This window comes from Oncorhynchus keta, chromosome 8 (genome assembly GCF_023373465.1).
Source record: "Oncorhynchus keta strain PuntledgeMale-10-30-2019 chromosome 8, Oket_V2, whole genome shotgun sequence".
Lineage (NCBI taxonomy): Eukaryota > Metazoa > Chordata > Actinopteri > Salmoniformes > Salmonidae > Oncorhynchus > Oncorhynchus keta.
This window is the reverse complement of record NC_068428.1, coordinates 35,522,426-35,533,797: the sequence shown is the minus strand read 5'-3', so window position 1 is coordinate 35,533,797 and position 11,372 is coordinate 35,522,426. Positions and strand designations below refer to the sequence as shown.

General features: G+C 46.2%; 2 protein-coding genes across 51 annotated transcripts in view; one reads left to right on the top strand and one right to left on the bottom strand.

The window, feature by feature from the left end:
- Nucleotides 1-8,244, top strand: part of LOC118377085 (brain-enriched guanylate kinase-associated protein-like) — a 49,190-nt gene extending 40,946 nt beyond the window's left edge. The window contains exons 5-10 of one of the 50 annotated variants that reach the window (XM_052524110.1): nt 373-480; nt 765-845; nt 4,091-6,795; nt 6,963-7,004; nt 7,297-7,337; nt 7,673-8,244. In XM_052524110.1, the coding sequence (XP_052380070.1) occupies nt 373-480; nt 765-845; nt 4,091-5,599 (1,698 nt within the window). In that variant the 3' untranslated portion in view covers nt 5,600-6,795; nt 6,963-7,004; nt 7,297-7,337; nt 7,673-8,244. Of the gene's footprint in view, nt 1-372; nt 481-764; nt 846-4,090 lie in introns of all 50 variants that reach the window. The other 49 variants (XM_052524094.1, XM_052524080.1, XM_052524103.1 and 46 more) reach the window with 49 other exon arrangements.
- Nucleotides 8,245-8,553: 309 nt separating this feature from the next.
- Nucleotides 8,554-11,151, bottom strand: LOC118377084 (retinol dehydrogenase 14-like). Its single transcript, XM_035763931.2, has 3 exons — nt 10,695-11,151; nt 9,949-10,175; nt 8,554-9,698 (listed from the first exon to the last, which is right to left on the bottom strand). Exons 1-3 carry the CDS (start codon nt 11,046-11,048, stop codon nt 9,296-9,298), a joined length of 984 nt encoding a protein of 327 aa, XP_035619824.1. The 5' UTR covers nt 11,049-11,151; the 3' UTR covers nt 8,554-9,295.
- Between the last annotated feature and the right edge of the window lie 221 nt (nt 11,152-11,372).

Here is an 11,372-nt window from a genome sequence, read left to right as displayed (position 1 = left end):
TTGTCCGGAACAGAGAGGGGAATTCAGCTGTTTTAGCCAGTTAAAGGTTGGATTGTCATGACGAGTTGAGGGCCTCTGAGATTTCTGTGTCCTGTGTGATCTGGGGCATAGAGAATTACACTTGAATACTTTTAGAACATTTTAAGTTATGTGTAAGCAATTAAGCAATTTACTCATGATATGGTATCTGGCTTGGGTTCTCCCCCGTCCTCAATCTAATTTACTCTCTGAGGCACAGCAAATCTCATCTGACCCCACAGCCCTCCAAACCAAGTGGGAATTAGCTACATTACATGAAATCAAAGAAAAAACAATAATGTATTTGCAATGTGATTCTGATTTGAGTCTGACATGAGTCTTTGTTTTCCTCAGTCTCAGCACCATGACAACGAGAAGAGAGCCCTGAGCAGAGAGATCATCGTGCTCAACAACCACCTGATGGAGGCCAAGCTGACCATTGAAAAACTACAGGAGGACAATGTAAGGGCCTTGCTATTATGGACTCTCTCTATCAACACACTATGAGGTCAGATGTAGAGGTCATCAAAAGTGTAGTCCCAACCCTCAAAGTGTATTGTAACGACCTTAGTATACATCACCTATAGCGTCTTTGCCAAGAGGTTATGACTACTTTGTGAAATAGCGAAGTCCTGAGTACAAGTCCCGGTTCTGGCTCCTCTCCTAAGTCAGTGCTGTGTGTTCTTTAGATGAACTCTTTAAAGCATGTTTTCTTCTAACACAGTGTAACACATTCTGTCCTATAGGACCTGTACAGGAAGGACTGTAACCTGGCAGCCCAGCTGCTCCAGTGTAACAAGTCCCATTATAGAACCCAGCTTTCTGAGGTGAGTCCTCCACCAACAGCACTACCAATCAGACCAACTGGGTTCAAATTTAGACTTAGCTTTGTATCAAATCCCTTGAGTATTTGAGGTATGGGCACGATGTGCAGGGCTGCAAGTATATGTCTTTATCCGTTCACGTCGATCAATGCATGAGTTAAGGTTAAGGGCTAAAACCTGGGCTCTTCACACAAGCTCATGCAGTTCTAAACTTCCAATACATCAACAGTCTGAATCATGATTACTCCACTGATGGATTGCTAATGAAGCAAATGTTTGACAGGGATTAACAATGGAAAACTGTAGCTGCACTATGTGACAGGTGGGTGAGTAACTGATGAAGATAGATATACATACATACAGGACCGGCTCTATTTGAGTGTGCCCAACAGTGCCCATGCTACTTTTGTTGCCCAGCAGCAAAGGAACAAGTGAGAATTAATCAGTGCGTTAGTGCCAGGGCGGATTGGCAAGGCTTTCCACTGTATTAGCCCTGGGCCTCGTGCCCGGCCAGCATGGCAAGAGCAGATTCCAAAGCTGGCACGTTGCCTATACCATTAAAAAATGCCTTATCACATTTGGCACAATGAGGACGGAATGGAAATATCAATGCAACCACGATTTATCAGTTACATAATAAACTAGTGATGGGTCCCCTGCGGGGTGTGTGTGTTCATATGTGTGTGTGTGTGTGTGTGTGTGTACTCTATCACAGGAGGTTGGTGGTACATTCATTGGGAAGGATGGGCTCATGGTAATGGCTGGAGCGGAATAAGTACAATGGGAACCAATACATCAAACATGTGGTTTCCATGGTTTCCATGTTTGATGCCATTCCATTTGCTCCATTCCAGCCATTATTATGAGCCGTCCTCCCCTCAGCAGCCTCCACTGGCCTATATGAGTGTGTGTGTTGTTCCTATGTGGAGTGAAAACAATAAACAGATGACACCTCGGATATATACAAAGGTTATAGCCCTACTTATGTCTTTTATCCTGTTTATTTGTGGGCTGGAAAGTAATCAAACAATCACTGATGGCGTGTGGTGCAACACGGTGTTGCAGTATTGAAAACAGAGGATCCAATAACTCTGACTCCTATCTTTTTGATTTTTTTTTTTAATACTTGTTTTTCTCTGATGTTGGTATAAAATAATTGATATTCAAAAAAAAATTGCATAAAATATAACTCAGTATTTGTATTATATACACATTTTTTTGCCATCTTTATCAGGGATCCAAAAATGACAGACCTCACTGTACGTGTTGACAACGAAATGTCTCATGGTAATTGGGTATTTACATAAAAAGTGAAAGTGTGATGCAACTTCCTATTAGCCAATGCAGCCATAATTAACTACCTTCTTACTAGCGTTAGTTGACTAGATTCATGTTGATAACGTTCTGCAATTGGCTTAATTCTTGTTGCAATGGAGAGGTGGCAGCAACAGGTTTCTAGTGCATTTCAGTTTGCATCGAGAGCTGCCCAGAAGAATAGAACCTCGGTAAAAATATCAAACTAATGATCTCATGATGTACAGTGACTTTGAAAAGTATTCAGACCCCTTGACTTCTTCCATATTTCCTTAGGTTACAGCCTTATTCTAAAATTGAATACACCATAATGACAATGCGAAAACAGGTTTTTAGGATTTTTGGGGGAATTTATAAAAAATTATAAATAGAGGCCTTCCCAGTGGCGCAGCGGTCTAAGCACTGGCGTGCTTGAGGCTTCACTACAGATCCTGGTTTGATCCCAGGCTGTGTTGCAGACGGCAGCAACCGGGATACCCATGAGGCGGGGTACTATTTTGCCAGCGTCGTCCGAGTTCGGGGAGGGTTTGGCCGGCCGGGTTGTCCTTGTCTCATTGCACTCTAGTGACTCCTGTGGCGGGCCGGATGTAATGCACGCTGACACGGTCGCCAGGTGTACAGCGTTTTCTACAACACATTGGTGCGGCTGGGTTCTGGGTTAAGCGAGCATTGTCTCAAGAAGCAGTGCGGCTTGGTGGGGTCGTGTTTTGGAGGACTCACGGCTCTCGACATTCACCTCTCCCGAGTGCGTACCAGAGTTGCAGCGATGGGACAAGACTGTAACTACCAATTGGATATCACGAAATTGAGGAGAAAAAGGTGTACAAAAATATGAATAAAGACCCGATGGTCACTCTGACAGAGCACTAGAGTTCCTCTGTGGAAATGGGAGAACCTTTCAGAAGGACAATCACCTCTGCAGCACTACACCAATCAGACCTTTATGGTAGAGTGGCCAGACAGAAGCCACACCTCAGTAAAAGGCACATGACAGCCCGCTTGGAGTTTGCCAAAGGGAACCTAAAGACTCTCAGACCATGAGAAACAAGATTCTCTGGTCAGATGAAAGCAAGATTGAACTATTTGGCCTGAATGCCAAGCGTCATGTCTGGAAGGTCCCTGTAAGCATCACTACAGTGATGCATTGTGGTGGCAGCATCATGCTGTGTGGAGACTTTTCAGTGGAAGGGACAGATTGAGGATTGAGGCAAGGATGGAGTCAAGGATGAATAGAGCAAAGTACAGAGAGATCCTTGATGTAAACCTGCTCCAGAGCGCTCAGGACCTCAGACTGGGGTGAAGGGTCACCTTCCAACAGGACAACAACCCTAAGCACACATCCAAGACAACGTAGGAGTGGCTTCGGGACAAGTCTCTGAATGACCTTGAGTGGCCCAGCCAAAGCCCGGACTTGAACCTGATCGAACATCTCTGGAGAGATCTGAAAATAGCTGTGCAGCAGGTGTGCCAAGCTTGTAGCGTCATACCCAAGAAGACTCAAGGCTGTAATAACTGCCAAAGGTGCTTCAACAAAGTACTGAGTAAAGGGTCTGAATACTTATGTAAATGTGATATCTGGTGGGGGTTTTTTTATACATTTGCAAAAATTTATAAAAACCTGTTTTTTCTTTTTCATTTTGGGCCATTGTGTGTAGTTCAATTTTGGAATAAGGCTGTAATGTAACAAAAAAAAAATAAAGTCAAGGGGTATGAATACTTTCCAAATTCACTGTATGTTTCTTCGACAACAGTTCCACCTTTTAACTTCAGGTTATGGTTTAAAGTTGAATTCCTGTCTGTTCTCCATATGGTGCCATTATGTGTTAAAATAATATTTGTAGTTTCTGTCTTTTTTACATCTTTCATGAACTTTGCACTCTCTCACCACTGGTCACTTTATCACAATATTCTATATCTCTCTATCTCTTTCTCAGTTGCCTGCTGAATTCCAGGAACGAGTGACCATGCACATGGATGGCTCACCTCTTTGCCACACCGTGTACGCTGACTCCGTCCCCGCCTCCGTCATCGCCAAAGTACTGGAGAAGCCCGACGAGGCCTGCAGCGGCAGCCAAGCTTCCAGTTCGCCTAGCCCCCAACCCCAGGACCAAGGCTTCCTCCTGGACACCCTGGATAGAGACGAGCGCCTGGGCCTCCGGGCAGCATACAAGTCAGACCTGTACAGCAGTGACACAGCCCTCTATTGCCCGGTCGATCAGAACCGTGAACGCAGGCCAAGCATGGACGTCCACAGCCAGAGGAAGCTGCTCTACGGCCCCCAGATCTCCACGGACAGTAACCCAGAGGAGGGTACCTTGTTGGGGCTGAGGTCTGGCTTCTCCCAGGAGTGCTTCGCCAAGTTCCCCACCTCTCTGGGCCCCGCCTCAGGCAGCTCCTACTCCAGCTTCAGCGGAGGGGGCTCAGATGACAACAAAGGCAATGGCCCTCCCAGCAGCACAGCCTCCTCTCCCCACCACCACTCCCTCTACATGGACTGGAGGGATGGGGGAGACTATGAGAGGAAGAGCGACTCCTCCTGGGAGAAGGACAGTCCCAGCGGTGGAGGCTTCGCCAAGGTCCACGCTGTCTTCCAGCAGGCCGGCGATCATGGTGGAGCACACCACCAGAACGGCAGCTCACCCGTCTACAGCCGCACCATGTCCTCATGCTTCAGCGAGCCCTACGAACCCCTCCCTCCCTCCTCCTCACCAAGCGTTGCCTACGGAGACAGCCGCCGCGGCAGCACGCTGGCACCAGAGGAGGAGGAGCCGATTGGCCGCTGGAGACAGCTGAGCGCGGAGGATCTAAACTCCCACTCGTACTGCTCGCCCGGTCGGGCCTCGCCCTACAGCTTCTCTGAGCAGCACTTCTCAGTTCGGCCCGCCAAGATCCGCCTTGGACCCCTCTACAGCAGCTTCCAGGAGGGGCCCGACTACTACCAGGGAGGGGTAGGACCCATCATGGACCCCCCGGTGTGCTTCTCCACGCCCAGCCCCGAGTGCAGCCCTGTGGGGGGCCTCCGTCAGTCCCATCAGTCCCACAACCAGCAGGCCCACCAGACCCATCTCTACCGGGCCAAGGAGGACAGCCAGGAGTCGGAGCACATCCTTTACCACTCAGGGAGCCCCGAAAACAGGGAGGGCAGCTTTGATGTGGCGGGGGCCGGAGGAGGAGTTGGAGGAGCGGGACAGACCAAGGAGTACGTGGACATCAGCCCCAACAGCTCCAATGAGTCCCTAAACCAGAGGTCCCTGGAGATGGCTGCCGAACTGCAGCACTACCAGTCCGAGATGCAGCCCCCTTCGCCCCCCCAGGGCAGTCCACCACCGCCCCCGCCACCACCTTGTCCCCCTCCACCGCAGTATCACAATATTGGCACATTGGGACTTTCGAGAAAGGACAGTCTCACCAAAGCCCAGCTGTATGGAACACTTCTGAACTGAGAGAAGAAGGTATTCTGACTTACTGGTCTCTCTCTTTTTATCCATCTCTTTCCCTGGTGGGATGTGAGGTAAGAAGTCTTGGTGAATCTAGCAAAACATATTGATTAGTGTGAGGCTAGCCAGTTGTTCAGTTTAAGGACATCCATTCTGAAAGGACAGTTGGAAGATACAGTAATTAAGCATGAATTTATCAGATTGTTGCCACAGCTGTGAAAAACTGACAAACTAGTGGTTCGCATCACTACAATGAAGGTGTAAGATTGTCTGGGTCAGGTGAATTGACAATTCATTACTGTGCCAAATGAGTGGGGACTATAGGAAAATACTTTGCTACCTTTGGTACATAAAATAGTCTTTGGAGGTACCAGAGACCAGTTGTTCCGTGTGCTGTACACAAAGCACAGTGAGCTTGTAGACAAAGGAAACATTTAAAGTAACTGTTGAAATATATTAATATATTTAATTACAACATCAAAAATGTAATAGAAATTACTACAATTCAATCAGGTGTGGGCAGCAACACATTGTAAATATGTCTGGTTAAGAGCATCTGCCAATCAAAGAGAGATACTTGGGGCTCTATTTAATATTTAAAGATTCTGCCATAGAAATGTAAAGGTGAATTCCGATTGACCCGACATATGCAGCGTTTAGCGTGAATGCAGCCTCCCTTAAAGAGAGAACATTGCCTTTAAATTTCAATCACGCTTTAAAGCTGAACTTCCGCAATGTGGATTGAATAGAGTCCTTAGAATGTTGAAGATTCAGAGGACTGTCTAAACTACAATTATAGATTTGTTTATTGTCAATCACAGGCTGAAAGCTGTGCTGCATTTATGCAGAGTAAAATATGTATGACCAATGGGGTATCCTGGTAAATGTTTGCAGTACTATACAGTAAAGGGCCTGGGGAATGGGTTAAAGTTCTAGAACTATACAGTAAAGGTCCTGGAGAATGGGTTAAGGTTGCAGCACTATACAGTAAAGGGCCTGGGGAATGGGTTAAAGTTGCAGCACTATACAGTAAAGGTCCTGGGGAATGGGTTAAAGTTGCAGCACCATACTGTAAGGCTCCTGGGGAATGGGTTAAGTTGCAGCACTATACAGTAAAGGTCCTGGGGAATGGGTTAAAGTTGCAGCACTATACAGTAAAGGTCCTGGGGAATGGGTTAAAGTTGCAGCACTATACAGTAAAGGTCCTGGGGAATGGGTTAAGGTTGCAGCACTATACAGTAAAGGGCCTGGGGAATGGGTTAAAGTTGCAGCACTATACAGTAAAGGTCCTGGGGAATGGGTTAAAGTTGCAGCACCATACTGTAAGGCTCCTGGGGAATGGGTTAAGTTGCAGCACTATACAGTAAAGGTCCTGGGGAATGGGTTAAAGTTGCAGCACTATACAGTAAAGGTCCTGGGGAATGGGTTAAAGTTCTAGAACTATACAGTAAAGGTCCTGGAGAATGGGTTAAGGTTGCAGCACTATACAGTAAAGGGCCTGGGGAATGGGTTAAAGTTGCAGCACTATACAGTAAAGGTCCTGGGGAATGGGTTAAAGTTGCAGCACCATACTGTAAGGCTCCTGGGGAATGGGTTAAGTTGCAGCACTATACAGTAAAGGTCCTGGGGAATGGGTTAAAGTTGCAGCACTATACAGTAAAGGTCCTGGGGAATGGGTTAAGTTGCAGCACTATACAGTAAAGGTCCTGGGGAATGGGTTAAGTTGCAGCACTATACAGTAAAGGTCCTGGGGAATGGGTTAAAGTTGCAGCACTATACCATAAAGGGCCTGGGGAATGGGTTAAAGTTGCAGCACTATACAGTAAAGGTCCTGGGGAATGGGTTAAAGTTGCAGCACTATACCATAAAGGGCCTGGGGAATGGGTTAAAGTTGCAGCACTATACAGTAAAGGTCCTAGGGAATGGGTTAAAGGTGCAGCACTATACAGTAAAGGTCCTGGGGAATGGGTTAAAGTTGCAGCACTATACAGTAAAGGGCCTGGGGAATGGGTTAAAGTTGCAGCACTATACAGTAAAGGTCCTGGGGAATGGGTTAAGTTGCAGCACTGTACAGTAAAGGTCCTGGGGAATGGGTTAAGTTGCAGCACTATACAGTAAAGGGCCTGGGGAATGGGTTAAGTTGCAGCACTGTACAGTAAAGGGCCTGGGGAATGGGTTAAGTTGCAGCACTATACAGTAAAGGTCCTGGGGAATGGGTTAAGTTGCAGCACTATACAGTAAAGGGCCTGGGGAATGGGTTAAAGTTGCAGTAATAGGTGTTTTTACAAAAATATATTGATGCCCCTAGGCTGAATCCATTTCAGTGCAGCTCTGTCCACTAATTCAGTTTTTTCTTTGACATGATTTTAAAATATCCAGAGCACTTAAAGAGACCATTCAATGTAGGTATTATTTTGTTAACAATGGACTTCTTTTGAGATGTAAACATTTGTCCTACCCGTTGATACTATTTTTTTCTCTATAACCTTTGGATACGTTTTCCTGTCCCACTCTACCTCAGATTCTCATTCTCACACCCCCCATCAAGCAACTGCATGCTTGTTACGATCACATCATTATGCATGTTTCTATATTTATGTTGTGTTTCCTTTAACCTAATAAAGCACAAACTACGCATTTTGATGCGCCAAGGCTGCCTCAACTGTTTTAGTGTGTGTGGGAAATAAATATAATGTCATTTAGTGTAAAAAAAGATCACAGATACAATGTCACTGTAATGGTTTTAAAAGCATTCAAATCAAACTGTGTGTGTGCACATACATCTAGAAATTATCTTTGGATTGTCGACTATTTTGTTCGACTATATAATTCATAGCATTAGCCATACCTCCGCATTGACATTCAAAACACATTCCCCCTTCTCACTCACTCTGGAGCGAAAAGGGAATGACTTGAGAGATAACATCTAACCAGAGGAAGGAGTCACCACAGCATCAACATCATCTGTCTGAATCTCATTGTCAACTTTATTGTTCCCGTCCATCCTGTCACAGCAGAAGGTGACAAATTTACACTTCAAACACCTCATGAGGAAAACTGGATTAGGTAACGCAACACAACCAGTCTCCTATTCCTTTTTCTACTGCCAAGTGCATGCTGCAGGATGCATGAGCTTAGCTGCCTTCGCATTTATTTACAGCTGCTGAACTACATACCTGTTGGCTTTTCAAACCACCCCGGAGATATTTCTATAGCACTATAACCAATCATGTTCGCACTCGGTAAAAGCAAATATCACAGTTCAGCTCCCCTTTGATAATCGCTACTGGGAATTAGCTCCCCTCCACTTTGACTGTGTGAACTTGTGATTCAGTGAATACTGGTGAAGACAGTACAGAAGATAGAATAGCTGGTTCCTATGGGAACGGATATACTTAGTTACACATTCATGGAAGACTGCAGTTCTCAGTTTCACAGGAACATTGCACACCTCCAATCACACTCAATCCACACTTCATTTGCACATCACAAAATTATATGTGCACACACGGACCCACGCATGCACTCACCCACACACACACCGAGGTTAATTAAAAACTGTGGAAACTTTACCCACTGACCCCAGTTCCAATGAAACCCCAAGAAGTCTCAATCAATCATCTCCCAATTCACTTGATTCCCAGGGCAAGTCTCTCATATGGTCTCTATAAGAGAGTCTGGAACCCAGGTCTCCCAGGTCCCTTATTGAGTTTTTATCCCCACCATGGTCTCACTCAGGTCCCACAGTCTCTTGGCCGCCTGATCGTCTGTCGCCTTGGGAATCAGCTCCTCCTCCTCGCAGTTAGCAAAGCACTTCCCCGCCACGCCCTCCACGTCGGGTGAACACGCCAGGTAGAGTGGCGTCTGAGCTCCCTCCAGTGGGCTCTTGAAGAAGAACAACGAGGCCAGGTAAAAGAGAGGTTTGGCCAGGAAGGGGATGTGGATGTGCCTGCCCAGCCTGGTCCTCACGATGCCTGGGGTGAGGGCATTGACCGTTACCCCCGTGACGCCCTCCTCCTCCAGGCGCCGGGCCAGCTGGTGGGTGAAGAGCAGATTAGCCAGCTTGCTCTGGCTGTAGCAGAAGGCTTTGTTGTAGCTTCTCTCACTGTAGTGGTGATAGAAGTAGAAAACATTATCCCTCAAGGGGAGAATCATCCATAGAAACACAACAGACATTACACAAGGGTTGTGTTCATTAGGCACCAAAATAAAGAAAACTGACCGAATCAGCGAGACTAACTTGAACTATTGTCCAATAATAAACAATAGGGTTTTTTGTGCAAACCGTTTTGCTACAGTCTGCACTAATGAATGGAAAAACACAATACACAAAACACAACATGAACCAACCTCACCTGTTGAGGTCGTCGAAGTTGATGCTGCCATACTTGTAGAGCTTGGAGGAGACCACCACCACGCGGCTGGGGGAGGAGCGCTTGAGGAGGTCCAGGAGGAGGTGGGTGAGGAGGAAGTGACCCAGGTGGTTGACCCCCAGCTGCATCTCAAACCCCTCCTCTGTCTTCGTGTAGGGACACTGGTAAATGCCTGCGTTGTTGATGAGCACATCGACTTGTTGTTCTTCCTAACAGGGGCAGTCAGAAGAAGACAGGCATGTATGAGGCAGACATGCTGTACCATTAGTAGAGAGCTTTTGCTTAGTGGTGGCTGGATAACTGTGTCATGTTGGTCTCTTTATCTCAATCATTCCTGAGTAAGAAACTACAATCAACGCAAGTGACTTCAAGTGAAGGAATTGTAATAAGGAAGACCTTATATCTAAATGTAATCCCTTTACAATTGAATTGATGTTGATAGCTTTTGTAAAAAAAAAAAAAAACGTTAAATGAATGTGTACATGTGATTGTTTCACAACGTTGGACAGCGCATTGAAAGGTAACCTTCATTTAAAAAAACAATAGCCCCAGTATGATGGTATGGAATGAACGAGACGAGACCCTCCAACAGCTCAAACAACAGAATATTCCACTGCATCAGTCTTTTATCTTCGCGGATCAGATAACATTTTGACATTTTTGCCTTATGTACAATAGTTATTTAGCCTAGACTGGCCTCAATAAAGTTCAGCAAAATGCACATTTACCTTCAGGATCTCCTCGCAAAAGCTCCGCACAGACTGAAGCGAGGCGAGGTCCAGGTGTTTGATCACCACCTCTCCGTGTTCTGGCCCCGCTTGCTTCTTGATGTCCTGCGCTGCTTCCTCAGCCATCTGCTGATCCCGACAGGCCATAATCACCCGGGCCTGGAGTTTGAGCAGCTCCCCGGCCGTGGCCTTCCCTATGCCGCTGTTCGCCCCGGTCACAATGACCGTCTTTCCCCGCATCATATCGGCCGGGTACCGGAGCAACTCGACCGCTTTCTTCCGGGGGAACATTCTGCGAACAATTAGCAGTATTCCACCGCCGACGACAGCGGCCACAATAATCGCAGCTGACATTAAAGCGAAGAGTTTTATGTTTCACTTACAATATTTATGTAACACAGTGAGAAAGGAATGAACAACAACATCCACAAGGCTTTGCAAAACCTTCACGTGCTCATGTGCTCGTGACACCTCGCTACATAACGAGTAGGTCGCACCCTGCTGGTAGACATTGGTGATGTCACGTAGGGGGCTGTGTTGTACATGGTAATTAGACTGTATCTACCAATATATAATACATTTACAGCTTCCTGTAAAGTAACACCAGTACATATTTCCCCAAATAAGACACAAAACAACCTTTCATGTTCTCACAATTTTATTGTAGAAAACCTCTGA